Source organism: Theropithecus gelada, chromosome X, assembly GCF_003255815.1.
Source record: "Theropithecus gelada isolate Dixy chromosome X, Tgel_1.0, whole genome shotgun sequence".
NCBI lineage: Eukaryota > Metazoa > Chordata > Mammalia > Primates > Cercopithecidae > Theropithecus > Theropithecus gelada.
In genome coordinates this window covers 90,176,677-90,199,747 of record NC_037689.1, presented here as the reverse complement: position 1 = coordinate 90,199,747, position 23,071 = coordinate 90,176,677, and the positions used below count along the sequence as shown (strand labels likewise).

Here is a 23,071-nt window from a genome sequence, read left to right as displayed (position 1 = left end):
GCAAATAAGCCCCACTTCCCCAAGTGGGAGGCAATGCAGACTTGGCTGCTAATCAGTGGTTCATCATTCACTGGGGGAAACGGGCAGGGAGCGCTAAAGGTTTAGCCTGTGTCAAGGATGCATGCTAAATATGTGTGTGCGTGTGTGTGTGTGTGTGTGTGTGTGTGTATATACATATATATATGTGTGTGTGTATATATATATACATATATATATAATCACTAACTTGGCAACTGGAATAGGCACAAAATTACAGCATCCCAAACCCAGCATGGGGTCACAAGAAGAAACCTCAAAAGCAAAAACTGGAGTGCAGTAGCAGCAGCAGCCTCCCTGGGCAGATGCACTTGAGTTGAACGTGGCCATAGATGGCAGAAGAGGGAAGTGGGAAAACCAAGGTGAAAACTCATAGGAGTTTTCCTTGGCCCAAAGGGTTTTCAAGTTAAACAGCAACCCCCACCCCCCCACNGGAGTTTTCCTTGGCCCAAAGGGTTTTCAAGTTAAACAGCAACCCCCACCCCCCCACCCCTCTGCCCAACCCCTGATCCCCATTCACATGCTCAGGCCCCGTGCCCCTACTCCAGAACTGATGATAACTACTTGGCTAGGTTTCCATTCACGGCAGTGGAGGAGTAGCTGGTGGCAAGAGAGGCACCTTGCTCGGACCTCTCCTTTGACAGGTCAAGGCTGGAAGGTCCATAGTGAGTGGGCTGAGGCTGGGGGTGCTCAGGCTGGACCCTGGGCAGCTGAGGAATGCCATGGGTGATGCCCACAGGCTTGGCCTGTGGTAGAGGGCTGGGGCTGAAGCCTCCAGAACTGGAAGAGCAACTGGGCTCATCAACAGGCAGCAGCACATCTCGAGGCCTGGCCCTCACACTCTGGGAGGCCTGTGGCTGGAGGTTATAGCAAGGGCCCATGGGTAGGTGTAGGTGTGAGGGACGAGCTAGCTGAGGCCCGGATTCCCCAGGTGCCCTTGACTCTGGCACTGATAGTGACATTGACGTGGTCATAGGAGGTATGCAACAGGTTGCCTGCTCATATGGAGACTGGCTGGAAGGTCTGTCCAACTGGTTAGGGCTTACCCAGGCAGGACCTGGCCCCACTGGAATAGGGCAGGGAGCCCAAGCAGGCCAATCATAGGCCCCTGGGGGTTCAGTATAGAGGGAAAGGGGACTGTCTCGGCTCCATTCTCCTTCTTCCTCCTCTTCGTCTTCTTCATCTGAATCTTCCTGCTGGGCCTGCAGCTCATCAGACTCCAGGTAGCCCTGGGCCAAGTGGGAATTGGAGAGCTCCATCTCCAGGGTCTCTGCAGTGTCGAGAGAGCGGCTTCTCCTGTTGAGGGCCATAGCAGCAGGTGGAGGTCGAGGGTGCAGGCCAGGCAGTCCCAAGTATCGAGGGAGGCTGCTCACACCCCAGGGCAGGCCTTGGTAGAATCGACTATGGTAGTTGTTGAAGGCATGTTTGTGATAGTAGCCCAGCTCAAAGGCTTCCAAGGAGGCTGCAAGATCTTCATCATTGTGGAACTCAGGATTCTCTTCACACTTGCCTTCCCCATCCCGTTCCACATCAGCGATGTCAAAGGTCACCATGGGAGGCAGCTCAGGGAGGTTTTGAGTGAAAGATGAGTCAGAGTCAGAGCTGCAGGACATGCTGGAAAAGAGGTTCCCATTGCTGGTGAACTCTACCAGGGCCTGTGAGAAACTCACAGTGGCATTCCCTTCCTTCTCAACCTCCTCTTCCTCTGGATCTTCAGGGGGTGAATAAGTAGGGTAGGCCCTCCTGGGAGATCCTCCAAAATTTGCTTCTTGCATATCTGGCTCAAACATGGCATCACTCTGGAAGAGCTGCATTAGGCAGGTACTTTGATCTTTCTTGGAGCAGGTTCCTTCATAACGCTTCTCAAGAGGACGGAAGTCCCTCCAGTCTGGCTCGCTGCTCGCAGTGGTGGGAAAAGCTGAGGTAATTCCCCGGTGGGAAATCTGAGAGGTTCCTGAGAGCCCTGCTGCCAGGCCCATCACTGATGGGCCTAAGGGCCTCATCTGATACTCTAAGACGCGCTTCTCCTGCCGGGCCTGGGCCTCTCGGACTTGAGTCTCTCTAGAACGAGCCTCTCGGGCCTGGGTTTCTCGGGTTCTGGCCTCCCTGCCACGAGCTTCCCAAGTGTGTACCTCCCTGGCATAGGCTTCCCTGCCATGAGACTCTCGAGTATAGGCCTCCCTGGTGTGGGCCTCCCTGGCATGAGCTTCTCGGGCACGTGCCTCCTGGGCCTCAAGCTGCTCCCGCCGAAGCTCCCAATACAACAACTGTTTCTGGATGGTCACTAGCCGTTCTTCCTCTGTCTCCATTGCCCCAGGTGGCCGGGAGGAAGAAAAGGGCTCAAAGTTTAAGAAGGGGTCAAACATCTCAGAGCTTCGACCATGGAGGTCATAAAGGCAGTCATCTCCAGGTGGAGAGTTCTCAAGGCTGTCATCTGGCTCATAGAACTCATATAGGGCATCTCCACTGTAACTGTCTCGGGGTAGACAATCCCTGTGGACAAGCCCCAGGGCCTCACCTGAATCATCCTCAAATCCAGGTGTGGTGGAGTCATAATAACCTTCATCACTATTGGGGGCGGATTCTTGCTGGTCACTCTGAGGAGTCAAAAGTTCCCCAGGGGCTAGGCCAGGATAAGACCTAACTGGGTCAAGGAGCATGTAGCCGTGGTGGCCTGGGGATGTGGTGGGATGGTAGCCCAGGTTCATATTGGGCCTTGGATACATCTGAGCAGTTGCCCACAGATATTCTAAGTCATCATCTTCTTCCTCCTCCTTAACCTCCTCTTCTTCCTCCTCTAATTCTACCTCTTCTTCCTCTTCCTCCTCCTCGTCATCATCTGGCAAGGCCATCTCCTCCCCACCTCCCTGGTAGGTCACCAGGCAGGAACTTCGCTTGGTCCCATCTCGGTTTGCTCTCTGGCCCCCAGAGGCCATGCTGTCTGTCATACTGTCCATGTCCTGTTCTGCTATAATGTCACCACAACCTGTCAATGAGTCAAAGCTTTTCAGGGATGTCACATCCCCAAACAAGAGGCTCAGCTGGTCCCCCACAGGGCCACTGGGTGGGTTTACCTCTCCTGCTACTACCTTCTCCCCTGTTTCTGGGCTATGGGGTTCCTCTAGGCTACTGGATTCAGGGGCAGATTTGGGTTGCACATGTGCTGAGGCACAGACCTCCATGGGTTTTTCTGGATCTTTACAGGCCATTGTCTCAGTAGTTGGTGGAGAAGGCTCTGGTGTTGGAGAAACTTTTGGCCCAGGGGCATCTTGGGGGTTAGCATTTTCCTTTCTAGGGGCTTGGAAGGTCTCCTCAGGGCAGGGCACCCGAGGGGCTGAGCTCACGTGCTCATGAGGCCTGGCTTTGACCCTCTCAGGCCCCTTGGCCCCTGGCTCACTTTGCTCAGCCCCAGTGACCTTGCTCTTCCGGTGACGGCGGATACTGCTAAAAAAGCCTTTTAGGCCTTTCTTTGGCTTGGGCATAGATGGAACCTTCTCAGCCACAGCTTTCTCTGTGGCTCCAGCCACAGACGGCTTACATCTGGAGCCTGTCTCCAAAGCCCCATGGGCACTCTGAGAGCTGGGAAATCGGCAGGGTAATTCAGGCAAAGGCAGGGAGAAGCCAGTTCCTTCACTGACAACATCTTCAGGGCCATGGGCTGCTTCACTCAGGCCATCGTGGGTCTTGCTCTTGCTGAGACCTTTCTTGGAGCTGCCTTTCCCAGAACCTTTGCTCCGTCCCCCTCCAAAGAAACTAGGCAGAGTACAGATACCCTTCTTGCCACCAAAGAGTTTCATGGCAGTTTTCTTCAGCCTACCTGGGCCGGATGAGGATGGCTCTGATGTTGGTCCTTCTATCGCCTTAGCTGCCTTGTTCTTGGCTCCTTTTTCTGTCGTTTGTTCATGGGTACTCCCAGAGGCTGCAGCTCCCTTGGCCTGAGCAGCTTCATCCTTTTGGGTCTCCATGATGATGGGGACAACTGAGGTACGTCCAGCTGGAAATTCAGCCTCAGGCTTCCAGGCACTGTTATAACATTATCAGTCAGGAAGCATCACAGTGCGGTCTGGAGGAGATAGGAGAGACAAAGACAGAGAGACAGATACTAGTGAGCAAGCATCCAGGCTGGGTTTGCTTTCACCGGACATCAGGCTTGAGCGGAACGAGAAAGAAAGTAAGGGAAAATGTGGGGTAAATCTTAATCCACTCGATATGCTTGGCTTGCTGGGCCAGCTCCCTCTGGGCCCCAAGGCAGCAAAACTCTACACTGAGCAACAAGAAGCCTTCACCCACTACCTTCTTGCTGGGTCCACTCCCTTCAGACCATCCTAAGCTCAGGGGACCACTGGCAGGGGGACCTGCAGTTGTGTGAAAGGCCTAGTGGTGCTATTGGTTGCGGGAGGTATTGTCAATTATCAAAGGGGATGAGGATAGGGAGAGACAAGAAAGGAAAAAGGGATGTTGGCTCCAATATCACAGAATTTTTGAAAGGTATCTGGCAAAACAGTCTATTGAGTCCTCACAGGGTTCTGTTGGAGTCAAGCTTCAGTTTCACATTAGTCTGGGCTCTCACTGACATTTCATCTGAGACTGAAAAGTGGACCTGAAGTTTCACCTCCCATCCATAGCTTCCTAAATTGCCTACAGAACCATGCTCAGGCTTCAGAATCTCAGAACAGGAGCCTCACAGATCCGAAAACTAGGTTTGCAATCTAGGACCTGCTAAGACCGTGAAATGGGAGCCTCAAGAAAGGTACTCTCTGGGCTTCAATATTCGCCATCCAAGAGGCCTACCAACATCTCTCCCTCAGAGAGGTGATATGAGGGTGGGTCTAAGCCAGACCCTCTATTGGCTGTCCTGTTGGGAAGATATTTTAATGTGGTCAGCAATGGAACCCCAAATTCCCCCTTGAGAACCATGAGGTGGACTGTTTCTCCTCTACTCTCCTCCTCTTATTATTTTTGTCCCCATCTAGTTCTCTATCTAGGAAGGGAACTTCTTGAAGGCCCTACGTGTTTCATATTCCTGGTGTGTGAGCTAGGTTCCCAATAGCTTTTTAAATAAATAAATCTGGTGCAAGCCACACCCTTCTGGTTAAGGCTCTCAATCCTCCAAATGCCCAAATACCAACAAAGACGGAATAAAAACAAGACCTAGCCACTACCCACCACAATATACCTCTGCACCTCTGGTCATTGGCTAGCTCAGTGACCAGCCTGCTAAAACCCAATGACCCCTCCCTGGGAAGTCCCTCACCAGTGTGTCCCCTCTCTGTAGAGTGGCACCAGCAGATGGGGGATCTGGGAGGAGAGGAGAGAGGGGAAGGGGAAGGGGAAAGGGAGGGAAGGAAGAGGAAGAGAGGGGGAGAGAAGCAAGCACCCTTGGTTCAGGAACAGCTGGACAGTACACCAGGCCTGTGATTGCTTGCCACAGTAATAAGATTCACACATTCACCTGAAGTGGAAGACTGTGGACCAGCAATGAGCGTGGAAAGAGGCTGGCAGCTACACTCTAGCCTTGGAGCTCCTGCTTCTGTCTGGCAAACATTAATTTTGTGCCTGCTGCCTTGCTTGGCTTGACACTTGAATCATCAGTGTGATAAAGAACACTACATAACTGTATATTAAAACTGGAGGAAGGTAACAGCTGGTTATCCAGAAAAGAAAAGAGCAGGTGAAAAGGAAAGTTCATTTGAACCTCTCTCCGCAGAGATCTGCATTGCCATTTGCTCAGGTTAGAGATTTTTCTGTGACATATTTTGACATCACACTATTCCAACTCAGCCCTGCAACTGATAGTCCCACAATAGACAGCGCCCCCTCCCACCTCAAAATACACACACAATCATACCTAAACACACAATCACCCAGTTTTCTGCCCCTGGGTCTGGTGGGAATAGGAGTCCTATCATGTCTGAATGCCCCACTTTCCACAGCACATTTTTACCTCAGCCTTAAAATTACTGGTAAGGTTATCATCACGGTGTTGGGGATAGGGGAGTTGGGGTGGCAGTACTGGAGTTGTTTGTGAAATTCTATTCCTCTCTGGAATTCAGTGCTGCAGGGCAGGCCAAGAAGGGAGAACTCCCAGCCTTTGCTTCTAGGGAGCTCCTAGGCTAACAGGGAGAGTCCTACATGTAACAGTCTGTTAGAAACTGGACCACACAACAGGAAGTGACTAGCAGGCAGGAGAGCGAGGTGAGCATTACCTGAGTTCCGCCTTCTGTCAGATCAGCAGAGGCAGATTCTCATAGCAGCGTGAACCCTATTGCAAACTGCACATGCAAGGATCTAGGTTGCACTCTCCTTATGAGAATCTAACAAATGCCTGATGATCTGAGATGGAACAGTTTTATCCCAAAACCTTCCCCCTCTCCATCCGTGGAAAAACTGTCTTCCACGAAACAGGTCCCTGGTTCCAAAAAGGTTGGGGATTGCTGCCTTAAAGAATAGCCCGTTATTTCTTAAGCTGGTTGGTGGAGTATCATTCTTTATACCTTGTAAACATATTCAAAGATAAATGTGAAAGGGAGAAAGACACTTCTTGGACAGTAAGGCTGGGCCTCAAGGAAAACCTCAGAGTCAAGTGAAAAACTTTATGGACCTAGACATCCTTGTGAATCACAGGCTGACTTGTCCTGCTGGGTTTGGGGCTGGAGTTCCTGGGAACAGAGTGATCAGGCAAATTGAATCACAAAGAAGGCTGCTTTCCGGAGCCTTGATGCCCCAGTTGGAGGACAGTCTCTTTGGGCTTTCCCTTGCCCTTGCTCCTATGCTCTGTGGGGTAGAGGCCAGCCCACCCACCTCTCTCTGTATTGTCCCCTTTCCTGCCACAGGGAGCTGCAGTTTGTTGTGGAAGGAGCCATGGACCACAGGGCTGGGGTCCAGGCCATGTCAGCCTCCCATCTGCCAAGGGACCCTGAATGTGCCAATGTAGCCTGCTGAAACTCAGGTACTTGTGAGCTATTTTGAGATCAAAACAGCTCCTCTACCTATCCTTCTACCTGCCCACTACAGTGGTGTGACGATTTTATGTGATAATAGGCACAAAAAAAGCACTTCATAAACTGTATAGTACAGTGCAAATGAGAAAGACTGTCATTACTGTTGTTATTACTCCTTCTAGGTCAGATCCCAGTTTCTTAGGAAGCGACTGACCATGTGTTAAAGGCTGTTCATTTGGGAAAGCTATTCACTCACTGTGGGAAGCTCAGGGACTTGCTGCCTTGGTCCACGCTGAGAGGGAGACAGATATGAGGGGATTTTAAAGAGGCGTGTGTATCTACACAAACTCCTCTGCTAAGAGGTTTGAAAAGTCCTCTGTGTGTGTTATGGGAGATAGATGAATTAGGCAGGGTGTCCCTGGGATGGAGTTTCTCTCCCTCCAGTTCAGGCCCTTCTCCTAACCAAGTCCAGGGTCATCTTTGCTGGCAGGTACCAGCCTTAAACTAGTACTCTGCGTTCTCTCTCCCAGAGCCATGTACCCCTACAGCCATTCAGTGTCTCTGCCTATGTCACCCAGAACACTGGGAAGGAAGGTAGCAGGGTCTAGCTGGTAGCTCCCTAGCCTAGCCCCACCTAGCTACCTCTGCCCTAGGCCTCTTCTCCATCCTCTTTGCTATCCAAACAGGTGCCAAAGCTATCCTTCCTCAATGGGTTATGCTGCCTTTACTTAGGACCACAAGAGTTCACCAGGAGAGTCAGGTGGGGCAGAAAGTAAAGGAGACAGCAAAGGATAGACTCTGCAGATCCCCTAGGCTGGGACTGGCTTTCCCTGGGGGTCCTGCCAAGAAAGTGACACTGCCAAATGCAGGGCCCCACAACCCTCATGTTCCTTAACCAGTGTGGCTGAGTTTCAGGTGGGTTAGGGGTTAAGAGAACCCTCCCAAGCCACTCTGTGGTCCCTTGCAGGGGTTGCCTGCTGCAGTTGCTGCTATCATGGCAGAAAGCAGACTGTGGTAGAAAGTGCTGGGGCCATTCCAGCTCCCTGAGCCAGATTTAGGCCATTCTGGGGCGAGTGGAAGGCTGGCTACAAAGGAAGAGCTTCTTCCTTCTCCTCTCCACTTAAAACATAGGCAGGAGGCCAACCACATACCCGCCCTAGAGACCCTTCTCAAGGAGAAGGGACAGCTGCAACATGAGCCTTGCACATTCTGCTCCAAATCAGCTTCCTGGGGCCAGCTTGGCCAACTTAGAGAGGGCTGAATTGGGGAAGAAACAGAAGCATGTGGATTTATGCAGTAGCTCCAGAGACATGGCCTTGACCAGCCATAGTTCCTCAGGCCTGTTCTAAGCAGTTTTCCTGAAAGCAAGCCCACTTCAGGCCCACCTGCCCTTCTGTATGTTGGGGAGGGTTGGTTAAAGAAAAAATGGTGAGGATGGCCCTCCAGAGAGCTGGCCAGTTCTGCGCTGGAATCAACTCTGCCCAGCTAGGGGAAATCCAGAAAGTTTTTTTTCCCCATGTTTATGCCTCAGTTTCCTTAACTGCAAAATGAGGCCACTGAGAGTGCTTACCTCTTAAGGCTATTGTAAGAAGTAAAACCAGCCCACATAATGTACCAAATCAAGTGCATTACATAGCAGAAGCTCAAAACATTATAGTAACTAACTTTTATTCATATTTTATTCAAACTATGGTAGAACAATTTCTAGAAGTAAAATCATCTCAGGTTCAGTAGGGTGCTCCCTAGGGCTCTGTGGGTAAGTCACCAAACTTCTTTGGGGCTCAGTTTCCCCAAATGGCAAATGGTAAATGAGGATAACTGTATGGTCATGTCATAGGAGGCTTTACTTGCTCATTTAGCCAACTTTCAATATTTAGGAACCTAAAAGAGTCAGCTAGCTACTGGCTAGCAGCCCAGGATTATGTGGGACTTTCAACTAGCCAGGTTCTCTAGCCCAGGTCAAACTCAGCTAAAAGTACCAACATCAAAGGAAATGCAAATCAACAGACATTCTTCACTCTCAGGGTATTTACCACTTTACAAAGCACTTCCTACTCCCACACCCCGCATTTGCCCTCCTCAGCCACCCCATTAATCAGGCCTGGTGGGGGATGGCAACTCCTTGTCACAGAGAAGGAAACTGTGCCTAGAGTTGGGAAAAGACTTGTCCAAGGTCACATAGTGAAATGGTGACAGAGCCACACTAGTTCCCAGGACTGTTGAGTCTCAATTTCATGCCATTCTGCTGCACCGTGCAGGCTACCAATCAAAGGAGGAAGACTGAGCGAGAGAACTGCAAAGGTTCCCCTCACACCAGCAAGAACTATAATCTCCCACTCCCATCCCACCTCTGTACCAGCCCTGCTAAGCCTTCTTTGCCACATTTCCAGTCCTCACTGGTTGCCACTGTTTGGATCCTACCAAACACATTCTAGAAAGCCTGGTGACGTTAGAATCTAGGGGCCAACAACCCAGCCTGTGGCTGCTCTCCTAATCAGCAACCCTACCACCACTCCTCTCAAACTACAGGACATGTCACTCTACTCCCCTTTTCCTTAAGAGATAGGTTTGAGTGGCCCAAAACCCAGAAACCTGCCAACATGGACAAAGATGCAGAATTTGAGCTATTTAAAGAAAATGACTTATCAGATCATCTGGAACTTGAATGATCCATTTCTAACACCCATAGCCAAGTACTGCTCTCAAGCTATTTGGTCAGAGCCTGAAGGAAGGGCTGCTTGGCTTGGTACCCTCTGATGGAGTTGTAGAGGCAGCTGGCAGAGCCCCCTCAGCTACCCCTTCATTCACTCCTCCCCTAATTTGCAGCCTTCTTGCTGAGGGGCACCTCCTGCCCAGGGGGCATCTCACCAACTCCAGATTCAGCAAGACCCCAAACTGGGACTTCTCTCTCCTGTCCCTATTCCCCCACGAGCCCCCCTCAATTGACTTGTTCACATACTGAGCTTTGTGTAATTCATCCTGACAGGCTTTGGTCTGTTCATTCATCTCTCTCAAATGGACCCTCCTTCATCTTACAGTCACTACATCTAGCACATAGCAAGAGCTCAAACAATGCTGATTCAACTGAATTCTAATTCGGCTGAAGTTTCTTGGTCCGGAACTGGAATGCCAGTCTCACCTTCTATAGGCTGTGTGGTTTGAGAAAGTGACCTAACCTCTCTGACACTCAAATGCCTTATCGGCAAAATGAAGAAAATGCTATGTACCATGCAGGATTGTGGTAAGGATTAGAGATGACCAATGTAAAAGCAAACTGGTAACTACATACTAAGCAGATATTCAATAAAGGGCTCTTGTGATGAGGCCACTTGCAGGCACCTTTTCCCCTCCAGCTCCTCAATTGTCACTCCACATTCTCCGAAGATGACACAAGCCTCTTAGCTGAGCTCCCTCTAGTCCCTCCCTGTCGCAACACCCCCTGGCTCCCCTCTCCCATCTCATTCATCCTGTACGTTGTTGCCAGGTTCATTTTCTTACAACTCCTATTTCAGCACATCACTCCTCCACTTACCAAATTATTCTGCACTGCCTATAGGATAAGGGCCAAACCCCTATGTCTGACGTTCAAGGCTTGCTCTCCCTGAGTGCCCCTTGCAAGTTTCTCAGCCTTGTTTCTCTGCCTCTTGGCCCCAGCTCCAAATACACAGAGGTTTGCCCAGTCTGGGAGATGTGGTCACCCAGATACCACCTCTCCCTAGAAATGGGCTTTCCTGGTGAGTCCTCTCAGTGCCCCAGCTTTGTCCTCAGGCTCTTGAGGTCCCCTCCCTGCCCAGCTTGCCTTGAATGACAGGGGCTTTGGGAGCCACTTACTTGCCACTCCCATCTCAGGCTCCCAAACTTTCTTAGAGAGAAGTGTATCTGAAGTGGGTACCATGCCTGCCTGCATAGGCTTCCACTAAGTCAGTACTAGCCCAGCTAGAGTGAGATCAGACAGGTGCCAACCCTTCCCCAACCCCTGTTCAAATGAAGAACAGGAGAGGAGTTAACTCCAGAGAAACAGATGTGACAGAGCAGCCAAGGAAAGCCTACAGAGGAGCAGCTGGGTCAAGTGAACAACAGATACCTCTGACTTTCCTATGTGTCCACTCCCTTCTACTAACCATGCCCTGTATGAGAGGCTAAGTGAGGAAACTGAGGCTTGGGAGGGGACTAGGAGAGTGTAATTTGAGGAAGAACTCTGGAACTGAATTGGGGACCAGGAGCTTTGGACTTCTGAGTAAACTTGAGCAAATCCTTTCCCTGTTCTGGACCTCAGTTTCTTCATCTAGAAATGGGAGATTGGACCAGGCAGTCTGCTTGCTCCAGGTTGCCCTGAGAGGCTGGGGGAGGAGTGGTCCTGTGCCCAGTTTTCTAATGGTTGCTGAGTCAGAAGGCATAGCAGGGGGCACTGGATTGGCTTTGGGACCCTCGGTCTTACTGGTAGGCCTGGTTACCTAGCTGGTTGGACCTAGTTCACCACTTCAGGACAGAGGTGCACTGTGGCCCAGCCTCACTCCTTGCACCACCCCTCAACATTTTGCTCTTTCAAAATGCACTGAGTCTGGCCTGTGAATATTTCCAACATATCCAGAAAGGAGGGGGCCCAGAACTGGTCATGCCATTCCTCATTCCCCTGAAAAGAGCCACAGCCCCCAGCAAGAAGGACTGAGCAGATGGAGAGGGAGGCTTGAGGCATGCTCACTAGGGATGGAGGATTAGTATCCACTTGGAAGCCCAGCAGGGGGAAAAACTGTAGGAGATGAAACTTGGGAGCTTCATAAGGGGAACCTTTCACTCGTTTCATGTCTCTTTTGCCTCTTGGTCTTGGTCTGCAGCTTTGCCAGGACTGAATATTTCAAAAGGAGAGGAGGTAGTTGGAAGAATTTGGCAGTCTAATGATCCCCTCCTAGTATAGTGGAGGTGTTAAAAATTCCTTAAGGGCCAGGCATGGTGGCTCACACCTGCAATTCCGGCACTTTGGGAGGCCTAGCCAGGTGGATCACTTAACCCCAGGAGTTCGAGACCAGCCCTGGCAACATGGCAAAACCTCATCTCTACAAAAAATACAAAAAATTAACCGGGTGTGGTGGTGTGCACCTGTAGTCCCAGCTACATGGAAGGCTGAGGCAGGAGGATCTCTTGGGCCTGAGACATCAAGGCTGCAATGAGCCATGGCCACGCCACTGCACTCCAGACTGGGCCGCAGAGCAAGACCATGTCTCAAAGAAACAAAAGTCCCTCAAGAACTGTTACATCTCCACTCATAGGCAGTGTGTATGGGAGAAACAACCCTGCTCCAGCAGTGAAATCTCTATTTCAAAATACAGATCAACGGATCACAAAGGCCACTGCAGCACCAGTATGCCTGCCTATGACCACACCAAGCCCCTCAGGTCATTTCTCCATTGTTCATATTTTCCCCTGATTCCAAAAGGGGAGGTGGAGGGAGCAACGTACTCTTACTGGGCTAGCACCTGTACCTCTGTAGTGGTTCTGATTTCCCTGCCTGCCTTTGCTAGAAATAACACTTACACATGCACAGGTTTGAAAAATAAGACAAAGCAGAGGAGACGGAAGACTCTGAGATTATTTAATTCAGAGAACAGAAGTTGGGGGGTGGAGAGAGAGTTTAATGCCTATGAAATCTCCAATAGATTGTTAAGCAGAAGAGCAATGGAGGCCAGCTATTCGCAGCTCCTTCCCCCAACACACACACACACACACACACACACACACATATGCAAGGTTTAACTACAGCATGACAGGCTCAGATTAGCCCTGAGAAGAACTGGGCAATGAGGCAGGTGACCCAGGAATGAGTGACACAGAAAGGCTATGAAATACTGCCTCAGGGGCTTAACCCTTTATCACCCACACTGTATCTTCCCAGACAGGATTCAGGTAGGGAAATTGAAATAACGTTGGACATTCTTCTAGCCTCAGATAGCCTATCTGTTAAGCAAGGGGGCTGGAAACCCCTTCTCCCTCTTGGTTCTACCTGCCAGGCTTGCTGCTGTTTCCTAGTGGAGCAGGGTTGTTTCTCCCATACACACTGTCTACGAGTGGAGATGTAACAGTTCTTGAGGGAATTTTGTTTCTTTGAGACATGGTCTTGCTCTGCTGCCCAGTCTGGAGTGCAGTGGCGTGACCACGGCTCATTGCAGCCTTGATCTCTCGGGCCCAAGAGATCCTCCTGCCTCAGCCTTCCATGTAGCTGGGACTACAGGTGCACACCACCACACCCGGTTAATTTTTTGTATTTTTTGTAGAGATGAGGTTTTGCCATGTTGCCAGGGCTGGTCTCAAACTCCTGGGGTCAAGTGATCCACCCGGCTAGGCCTCCCAAAGTACTGGAATTGCAAGTGTGAGCCACCATGCCTGGCCCTTAAGGAATTTTTAACACCTCCACTATACTAGGAGGGGATCATTAGACTGCCAAATTCTTCCAACTATCTCCTCTCCTTTTGAAATGTTCAGTCCTGGCAAAGCTGTAGACCAAGACCAAGAGGCAAAAGAGACATGAAACGAGTGAAAGGTTCCCCTTATGAAGCTCCCAAGTTAACTCAGTCCCCATTTCCTCTTCGGGAATGAGGGAGGTAAGATGAAGGGGATGGTTAATGAAATCTGCATTGATTGGAAGCTGCTGTTTCCATGGGACACAGTGGAAAGAGTCACTGCACAGGAAGCAGGAGCCTATCCTTAAATAGCAGTGTGACCTTAAGCAAGCCCCTGATGCTTTCCAAGGCTCAGGATTCTCATCTGTAAGCACAGCAGTTCAAACTGGTGCTCCCCAAGGACTGCCTATCTGAGAGGAAGGTGTTCAGCAGAGGCCTGGGGAACACTTCTCGGTCCCAATCATGTTGGTATTTAGGCCCCACTTCCCACCTCTTCCTGCCCTTTCCCCTGCAATGCCAAAGGGAGGCTGACATAGTAAAACTTTCCTTTGGAGGTAGCCTGCCCACAGCTCTACTTCCAGATCCAAAGGTGGCCTCTTAACTGGCTGACTTTGCAGCATGCTTCTGATCCCTTTTTAAGACCCCATTCTACCACTCATTCAAAAACCTTGTTTGTATTACAGCATATTTATATACAAAAATAGCAACTCCCTGCCAATTCCCTACTCTTTGATGCCCCCTTCCCCTAAAAGGATCAGATTCCCATTCCACAGCCTGTCATCTGGGAAACCCCATCACTGAGCCTCAACCTTTTCTCTACCTCTGAGCCACACCATCTCAACCAGAATAGACTCATTCACTCCCCTCACCCTGCCTGTCAATCGCTTTCTCTCCTCCCATTCCTGGGTCTGCTTACCCTTTGCCTACCAAACCCCTCTACTTTCTGGCAGCTTCCAAGGATGATCTCCCTGCTTATACAGATCTTTCATCTCTCTTCACATAGTTTGTCTCTAGGCTCATGAATCAGCAACCAAAGATATGCATGGTCTGGGATCTGAGCATTCCAAATCCTGAGCCTGTTGTTGGGGGAGGATATATCATTATTTTTTTTTTCTTGTAGTTGCAATCATCCCCCTTCTAATCCATCCTCATTAGGCACACTCAATACAATACATATCTGAGCCTTGACTACCATTTCTCTAGTCACTTTGATATGAATCAGGACAAGCACAAGTTGGAAAGGTAAAGGTCTACTCGAAAACTCTACAAAGAGAGCAAGTCCTTCCGGAACAATCGTTAACTGCTCTGCACTGCTTGGCTTTGAGAGGGTTGTGGCTGAGGTCCAGGTTTTATTTACTCCTCCAAAGGGTTCTGAGAGAACCCAGACATCCATGATATCAGACAAAACAGAGGCAGGCCAACTTAATTATAGTCTGCATCCTATTATAATTTAAGCCTGAATATGCCCAGGAGAAGGAGGCAGCCCTGGAGGAGTTCCAAGAAGAAAGAAGTCATCATGGGTGGGCAAGAGCCAGGGAGGAAAGGCACCAAGGAAAAGGTAGGCCCAGAACTGGGGTCTGAGAAGGAAGAAGATTTGGACAGGTGTAGGCTGAGTGGGTTTGGGTGTGGGCAAGGGAGTTACATAGAGCAGATACATTAGGTGCCTGTTGGCCTAAGACAAGGCAGAGGGCAGGTCCAGCCCTGGGCTAGAGATGCCCAGCTGCAAGTAGAGGTTTGTGTTGGGGCCTAATCAAGGTGGGAGGAGGTGACTGTAGTGTGATATCTGTGGTCCTGGCTCCTGTCATAAAGATCCAGAGCTAGCCTTCTTCCAAGTGAGGAATTTACTGGGTCTCATTGCCCCTCCTCAAAGTGCCCAAGCTTTGCTTGGGCCCTGCAGCCCACAGGACTCTCCACAACAGACATTAATCAAAGGTCCAAGAAGAGCCTACCAAGTCCCTCAGTGGCTTTCTCTGTCCTATTCCTCAAAAAGGCCTAGAGAGCCCACTGCCAGAGGTGCACCGTGGTGCAGTGACTGTGCAGTGGGTGGGGCCGAATGAGGGGAGCCGCACTGGGGGAGGGGGCTCTGCTGGAATCCTGGTGGGGCAGGCAGTCCAACAGTGCAGTGCCCTCTGCCTTGCCCATGCCCACGCCGCTGCAGCAGGCAGGCAGGCAGAGCCGCAGAGAGAGGTATTTGTGTGTTGAACAAGGCTCGCCTTGACCCCGCAGCCCTTGCCAAGAGGAGCCTGGCCAAACGGAGACCAGCTCTGAGGGACCAGTCCAGCTGCTGCCTAGGCGCTTGGGCCGTGACGCATGTAGCGGGCGCAGCCCCTCACCACTGGGGGAGCCAAGCAAAGTCCAGCGTTCGGGCGGTCACCAGTGTCAGAAGTGTCTCCAGGAGACAATGACAGTGGCCTAGAGAGCTGGGTATGTTAAGTAACTGCGAAGTTGGAGGGGTTAGCCACCTCGATAGCTCTCCTGTACACACAGAGACGGTATGATACGTTACGTACTACAATGAGGGCTCCTTCGGCCTCAGGCAAGGAAATGCCCCCCAAACACCGTGCCTATCGCTATTTTTAAACGGGAGGCTGGAGAGAAAAACGCGGCCAGTATCCTCCAAGGGAAACGGAGGTGAGGCGAGGCGGGAGACAAAGCGGCCTTGCAGCTCTAACTCAAGGACTAGCTTGCGCCGCTGCTCTAACCCAAGGACCAGCAAGAGCCCGGCTGCCAGCCAGCCTGCCCGACCGCGGGGGCGGGCGCCAGATGCGCCGGGAGGCCCAGGAGGAGGGGCGCGGCTAGTTGGGGCCGCAAGGCCAAGGTTCTGAAGGGAAGTGTGCGACTGAGCTCAGCCCACAGGCCCAACTGAGCTCCTCTGGGGAGGGGGCAGTCTGTGGATGTCCTAATCCACGCCAAAGCCGGTTTCCGTCGGGCCCAAGCCAGCACGCCAGCTTGAGTCCGCAGAAAGGAGGGAGAGGCTGGAGATGCACAGGGGAGGGGAGGGGCGGCAGCCAGGCAGCCAGGGTGAGGGGTGAGCGGTACCCGCGTTACACAGCTGTTCCAGCAAATGTGCTATAACAAAGCTGCAGAGCTCCCGGCCTACAAATGCATGGCTTGGGGTGCTGGCTGGCGGCGCCCTTCCCGGGACTGTGCGGCAGCACGTGCGGGCCCATCCCCGCCCCCCCGAAAGCCGGGAGGCATGGCTCAGGCTAGCCTGCCTTCCTACCCTCCCTCCCCAACCTCCCCCCTCTCCCCAGCCGTGGTCGCTTGTGCCCAGGGGACTCAAGGCCGCTCGGCCTCTCCACCGGACACTCCGCAAAGCGGGTTCCAAAGGAGAAGGGCGAGCGACCGGGACTCCGATCCGCCCAGTCCTTAGCGCCCTTCTCCAGTTCGTAGGAGCAGAGCACGCGGGAATGCACCCGACCGCGGGCAGGCGGAGGCTCCTAGCTGTACGCAACGCTTACCCGGCCGGGTCAGGTTCCTAGCCTGGTTATTGTCCGCTGAGCCGCCCTGGGCCGGGCTGCAGCCTCGGCTGCCGCGGCTGAGAGCGCCGCCACCGCAGCTGCTGCCGCCGCCGCCGCGGCTCCAGTCACCTCCAGCACTGACTCCCCTTCCCCAGGCTTTGGGTAGCTCCCCCATACCCCCTCCCCCAGTACTCCAAGGCCACCGGGTGGGGCATCTGCGTCTTGATTGGCAGGCGTATGGTCCAATCGCTATGGTGGGAAGGCGTGCCCCGGCCCGCCCACTGTTTTCCTTGGTGCGTTTCTCTTTAAATGCAAATAAGTGCAGGCGTGGTGTTGGCAGGGGGCGGAGAGGGTGCGGAACCACTGGCTGCGGCTCCCCACTCCCGCCCCCATGCCGGGCTGGTAGTGGCGTGGCTGCACCGTGGCTTCAAGGAGCCGGTCCTGCCCGGATGGGGCTCGCCGGATCCCTGGAGCTCGGTTTCGGTTTTCACGCACTGCCATTTCCGTGGCCGCTGTGCATTCGCGTGTGCCCTGGACGCCAGCAGGCCGTTTATTCCTGAGCTAGAGGCCGGCGGGGAGTAACGAGGCAGAGAGGTTGAGGAACCTGGGGAGACTGCAGAAACCCTTAGCACCTCCGCCGGCCCTTCCTTAGTCGTAGAGACAAGGCCCTGCGGATCGCGCCGCCAGGCCACCCAGAGGAGGGACTCACCTGCCAGGAAAGCCAGCTGCAGCGCCTGCGCCCTAACTTCGTCCGCCTCTCTGGCACACCGGTGCCCCTAAGACCATAGAGGCAAACTTCCACCCGTTACCGACGGGCCCTCTGCTGCCCCGAGTAGGGAAAGCCCCTCCCCACAGTTACCCAGCCGGCCTGCGACATGGGCCAATTTGGAATACAGAGGCCCGGGCTCCCCTTCCAGGATTGCTTTCACTTTTCTTCTCTGAGATGATACCTGTTTTCCATAGATTGACCCTCACCCAAATTTCCCACCTTCTATGGAATGTGGAGGGAATCCCCAAGGTCTTCAGAGTCCCCCTTCCCCCTATCCTTTGTGAGCCTGGCTTTGTGCAGGCCTTTTTTCCTGAAAAGTCTAAATATCGAGAGGAAAATCTTGTCTGGGCCCAAACCGGAGGTCAGGCTGAGGACAAAATGAGGAGGCCTGTACCAGCCTTGTCTGCTACTGTGTGTGGGATGTGGCAGGGAGCCAGCCGAACTTGGGTCTCTAGCCTAAGGACATTAAGTGGCATCAGTGGCTGCCAGGGCCAGGTGAGCGGAGGCAACAAAGAATCTAGTTCCACCTCTAGTTCAAGAATATCCAGAAGGCCCAGCCCTAAAACTCTGTGCGTGTCTAAAAAGGGAGGTGGGTGGATTAAAGTTGAGGATAGAAAGAAGGATTAGAGAACAATGCGTGCTATTTTTGCATTGCAGGAGTGTTCTCTGCTGCTTCTGGGTCCTGACAGTCTTGAAAAGATCCAGCTGCTGAACTGGTAAGAGATGGACTTCTGCCTCTGCATGTGTAGAGCACAGGAACTGACATGGCTGCTAGGGATCTGACTCTAGCTCTACCTCAGACTTGCTGGACACCTTGGCCAATTAGTTTTTTTTTTCTCTGGGCCAGTCCATCACCCCGCCTCCACAAGGAGAGGGTAAGCATCATCAGGCTCTCTTGATATCTTTGAGATCTGAGAGTTCAACTCATTTTTTTTTCTATAGTATTCCATGACCTTCCACGGAATATTATAGGAAATATAGATGTTCCGTGACCTTCCATGACATTCTATACATTGCCAACAAAAATCAATATTGAACATCAGACTCCCTTCCTAGTACCGAGTCTAAATAAATGGTGAGGAGTAGGGAGCTGCTGCTGGCTCATTATGTAACTTTTTTCCCCATCTGAATGGCTGGACTATAAAAGTTTCCCTGGGGCTATGCTTTCCTGCTTCGCAAAGTCCTGATTCTCATTTGTAGGCCTGATTTGGAAGTTTATTTTGTTTTCCAGAATCTCCATTATAGACTTCCTCCCTACCTCGTGCCTCTGGTCACTGCCACTTGCTTGCATTTCACTCAGAACCTTGATTCTCTGAATTAGACCAAGATTATGATTTGGAGAAGGCAGTTTGCAAACCTGGGGTCCACGGAAACAAAGGGCCAGAGCAGTCTCAGTTGTGGAAGCAGGGAGAGAGGAGGTGTGCAAAGTAGTCAGGTGGCAGGCTTGAAATAGTCCCAGGCACTATTGTGCTTCTCCTGTCACAGGGACTAGTCTTCTATGCCTTCTGCCCAGTCACCAAACATTCTGTCACACCAGGATGGTCTTTATCTCCTGACCTCGTGATCCACCCGCCTTGGCCTCCCAAAGTGCTGGGATTACAGGCATGAGCCACTACGCCCAGCCGAAACCAGTTTTTAATATAAACACACATGAGCCTATGATTTCTTATGCACAGATTCACTTTATTGTGCAGACCTAGACCCAGTTTTCCAGGGCAGAATATTTTGTTCATCTTCATATCCTCGGCACTCAACAGAGAGTTTGGCACAAACTTGTCATGAGCATGTATTTACTGAACATAGTCAAATGAGGCATTTCAGGCCTAATATCAAGCTTAAGTGCCAGCATCCACCAATAAAGTGTGATGTTACCACTCATTGGGCATCTCCTTTGTGCCAGGCCCTGTGTTAAGTGACACACTCATTACCCAGAATGATGGACTACACACAGCTTCTGGTCTCAAGGGCAACCAGTCTAGTGGAAGAGGAAGAAAACTCCTGAGTTTCTTGCTTGGGCAAGGGACTGCTGGATGGTGTTGTCATCAACTGAACTGAGGAATATAAGAACACAATTAGGAAAATGTAATGATTCTGTTTAGGACATACTGAATTTGACTTGTCAGAAATCCCACCTCAGGGCCTTTGCACTGGCTGTTCCTTCTGCCTACAGTGTTTGTCCTCTGAATATTGGCATAGTTTGCACCTCATTTCCTTCAGGTGGCTGCTCAAATGTCATTAATAGTGACACCTTCACTGAACAGTTGATGTATAAAATAGCAATTCCCATTTCCACCCCCTTCACTCTCCAATTCTTTAATTGGCCTTTGTTTCTTATCCATAGCATTTACCACCTCTTGGTATATTTCTTATTGTTATTTATTTTAGAGTCATTTTTGAATTTTCTGTTTCTTATCATGAAAATGGAAGCTCTGTGAGGGATAGACAATGAACAAATAAGTACATAAAGTATACAATAGGTCAGATGGCAATAAATGTGATGGAGATCCTGGGGCAGTGGCACATGCCTGTAGTCCCAGCTACTTGGGAGGCTGAAGCAGGAGGATAGCTTAAGTCCAGGAGTTCTGGGCTGTAGTGCACTATGCTGATAGGGTGTCTGCACTAAGTTCAGCCTCAACATGGTGACCTCCCAGGAGCAGGGGATCACCAGGCTGCCTAAGGAGATATGAACTGACCGAGATCAGAAACGGAGCACATGAAAGCTTCCATCTTGATCAGTAGTGGGATTGCGCGTACGAACAGCCACTGCACGGCAGACTGGGCAACATAGTGAGACCTTGTCTCTTGAAAAATAATGCGATGGAGAAAAATAGAGCAGGGAATGGGTACAGGGGGTACTGAGGGGTGCTGTTTTAAACAAGGAAGTTGGAGAAGGTGATATTCTAGCAAAGACCTAGAGGAACTGAGAGAACAAACCATGAGGATATCTGGAGGAAGAGCATTCCAGGTAGAGAGGCCAGTTAATACAAAGTCCCTGAGATGGTGACATGCTGAAATATTAGAGGAGCATCTAGGCAAGCCAGTGCACCTGGAACACAGTGAGTGAGGAGGAAAGTGGTAGGAGAGGAGGTCAGAGAGGACATAGGGAAACACAATGTATAGTTTTGTGAGTCATTTTAAATACTTTAGATTTTGCAGGATTTTGAGCTGAGGAATTACATGACCTCAGTAAAGCATTTAGGGTGCTATAGCAACAAAGGAAGAAGCAGAGAGGCCAGGAAGGAGGCTCTGATAGTGATCCATATCAGAATAGAGGCAGTGGAGGTGGTGGAAACTGATTGGACTCTGGATGTATTTGGAAGATAGAACTGGCTGGACTTGGTGTTGATAACTCAGATGAATGATGTGAGGGAAAGAGAAGAGTGAGGAATAGAAGCCCACAAAGCCCTGAGACAGAGGGATTGGCAATGTGAAACCAGAGGAAAGAGAATTGGCTCTCCTAGAAGCCAAGTAAAGTACTGGGATTTTATACAAGACAGAGTTACCAAGAATGTATGTGTCAGATGCTGCCCAGAAACCCAGCAAGATACAGGCAGAAAAGATGCCACTGGATGGGCAAGTCACTGGTGATATGGGCAAGGCCAGTTCAGGACAGAGTTGTAGATATACACCAGACTGCGCTGGGGTGTCAAGAGAATGGTCTGTGAGAAAAGGGAGAATGTATACAGCTTCCTTGTTCTAGAAGTTTGACCACAAAGATGTGGTAGCTAGAGGGGGCCCTGGTGTTCAGGTTTGTTTTTACAAGATGGAAGGATGTGAGTTTGTTTATGTGCTGAGAGGAAAAGAAATCAATCAAGTAGAAGATACAGGAAACAAGATAATTGATGGGTGGGGGCTGCAGGTGGGAGTGGGGGATGGAATCCAGAGCCCTTACAGATGAATTAACCTTTGCTGGGATGAGGGATCAAGACAAGAGGGAAAAATGGGTGGATTCAGCAGAGTTTGTTGTTATGGAAGGTTGAAGATGTCACTCCTTATGACCTGTACCTGCTCTGGGAGGAAGGATGCAAAATTCCTAGTTGACAGTGAGAGGAAAAGCAGTTCTGGAGGGAGGTTCAAGGAAGTCTGTCAATATTGGACAAGGTTTGAAATAGCCACTGCAGACAATGGGCTAGTTGGTAAAGGTCCAGCTAGGCTGTCACCCAGGAATGTATAGCCACCCCACTCTGTAGTTTTGTGACATCCTGCTTCCTAGCTATGTGACCTAGAGCAACTTCACTTAGCCTACTTAACTTCACTGCACCTCAGTTTCCTCATCTATAAAATGGGCATGAGTAAAACAAAGCCATTGAAATAAATGAGTTAATCCATGTGAAGTAATTACTGAGGACACTGCCTGGAACATATAAGTGCTTGATGGAAATCAACTCTTTAGAGTTATTTTTATTTTTGATTGACAAATCATAATTGTATGCACTTATGGGATATAATATGATGTTTTAATATATGTATACAATGTGGCATGATTAAATCAAGCTAATTAACATATCCATCACCTTGTTTACCTGTCATTGTTTTATGGTGAGACATTTGAAATTTACTCTCTTAGTTACTTTGAAATAGATCATGCATTCTTATTGACTGTAGTCACCCTACTGTGCAATTGATCTCAAAACCTATTTCTCCTGTGTATTAGTCAGTGTTCTCTAGAGGGACAAGACTAATAGGATATATGTATATATGAAAGGGAGTTTATTAAGGAGAATTAATTCACATGATCACAAGGTGAAGTGCCACAATAGGCCTTGTGCAAGCTGAGGAGCAAGGAAGCCAGTCCAAGTTGCAACACCTCAAAGGTAGGGAAGCTGACATTGCAGCCTTCAGTCAGTGGTGAAGGCCCGAGAGCACCTGGCAAACCACTGGTGTAAATCCAAGAGTCCAAAAGCTGAAGAACTTGGAGTCCGATGTTCTAGGGCAGCAAACATCCAGCACAGGAGAATGATGAAGGCTGGAAGATTCAGCCAGTCTATTCCTTCCACGTTCTGCCTGCTATATTCTAGCCCAGCTGGCAGCTGATTAGATGGTGCCCATCCAGATTGAGGGTGGGTCTGCCTCTCCCAGTCCACTGACTCAAATGTTAATCTCCTTTGGCAACACCCTCACAGACACACCCAGGAACAATACTTTGCATTCTTCAATCTGATCAAGTGGACACTCGATTTTAACCATGATAAGTCCACCCTTTGTCGACTTGAACCCATACACATCTCCTGAAATCATATATAATCTTTAAATAAAGACAATAATAAGGTCAAAATTAAGCCTAACATAATACAGCTATCCTTTGTACAACCGGAAGCTGACTAGTCCTTAGCCTAAATGCTATTTCATAAAGATAACAACACTTAAATGCTGATAGGAAGTCAATAAATCTTATGTCACATGATGAAGGAAAAAGAAAGGAAATAAAATGGATATTCTCTTAGTACAAGTGTATACTTGCACAAACAT

At 50.3% G+C, this 23,071-nt stretch overlaps 1 protein-coding gene across 1 annotated transcript; it reads right to left on the bottom strand.

Moving 5' to 3' along the window:
* Window positions 1–567: 567 nt before the first annotated feature.
* On the bottom strand, window positions 568–17,008 carry AMER1 (APC membrane recruitment protein 1). The gene is made up of 2 exons (XM_025372957.1): window positions 16,834–17,008; window positions 568–4,099 (listed from the first exon to the last, which is right to left on the bottom strand). The coding sequence occupies exon 2, from the start codon at window positions 3,999–4,001 to the stop codon at window positions 597–599; it is 3,405 nt and encodes a 1,134-aa protein (XP_025228742.1). The 5' UTR covers window positions 4,002–4,099; window positions 16,834–17,008; the 3' UTR covers window positions 568–596.
* Window positions 17,009–23,071: the final 6,063 nt, after the last annotated feature.

Coding starts and splice junctions, on each gene's coding strand:
- AMER1 (XM_025372957.1), bottom strand. CDS start 4,001: ATGGAGACCCAAAAGGATGAAGCTGCTCAGGCCAAGGGAGCTGCAGCC.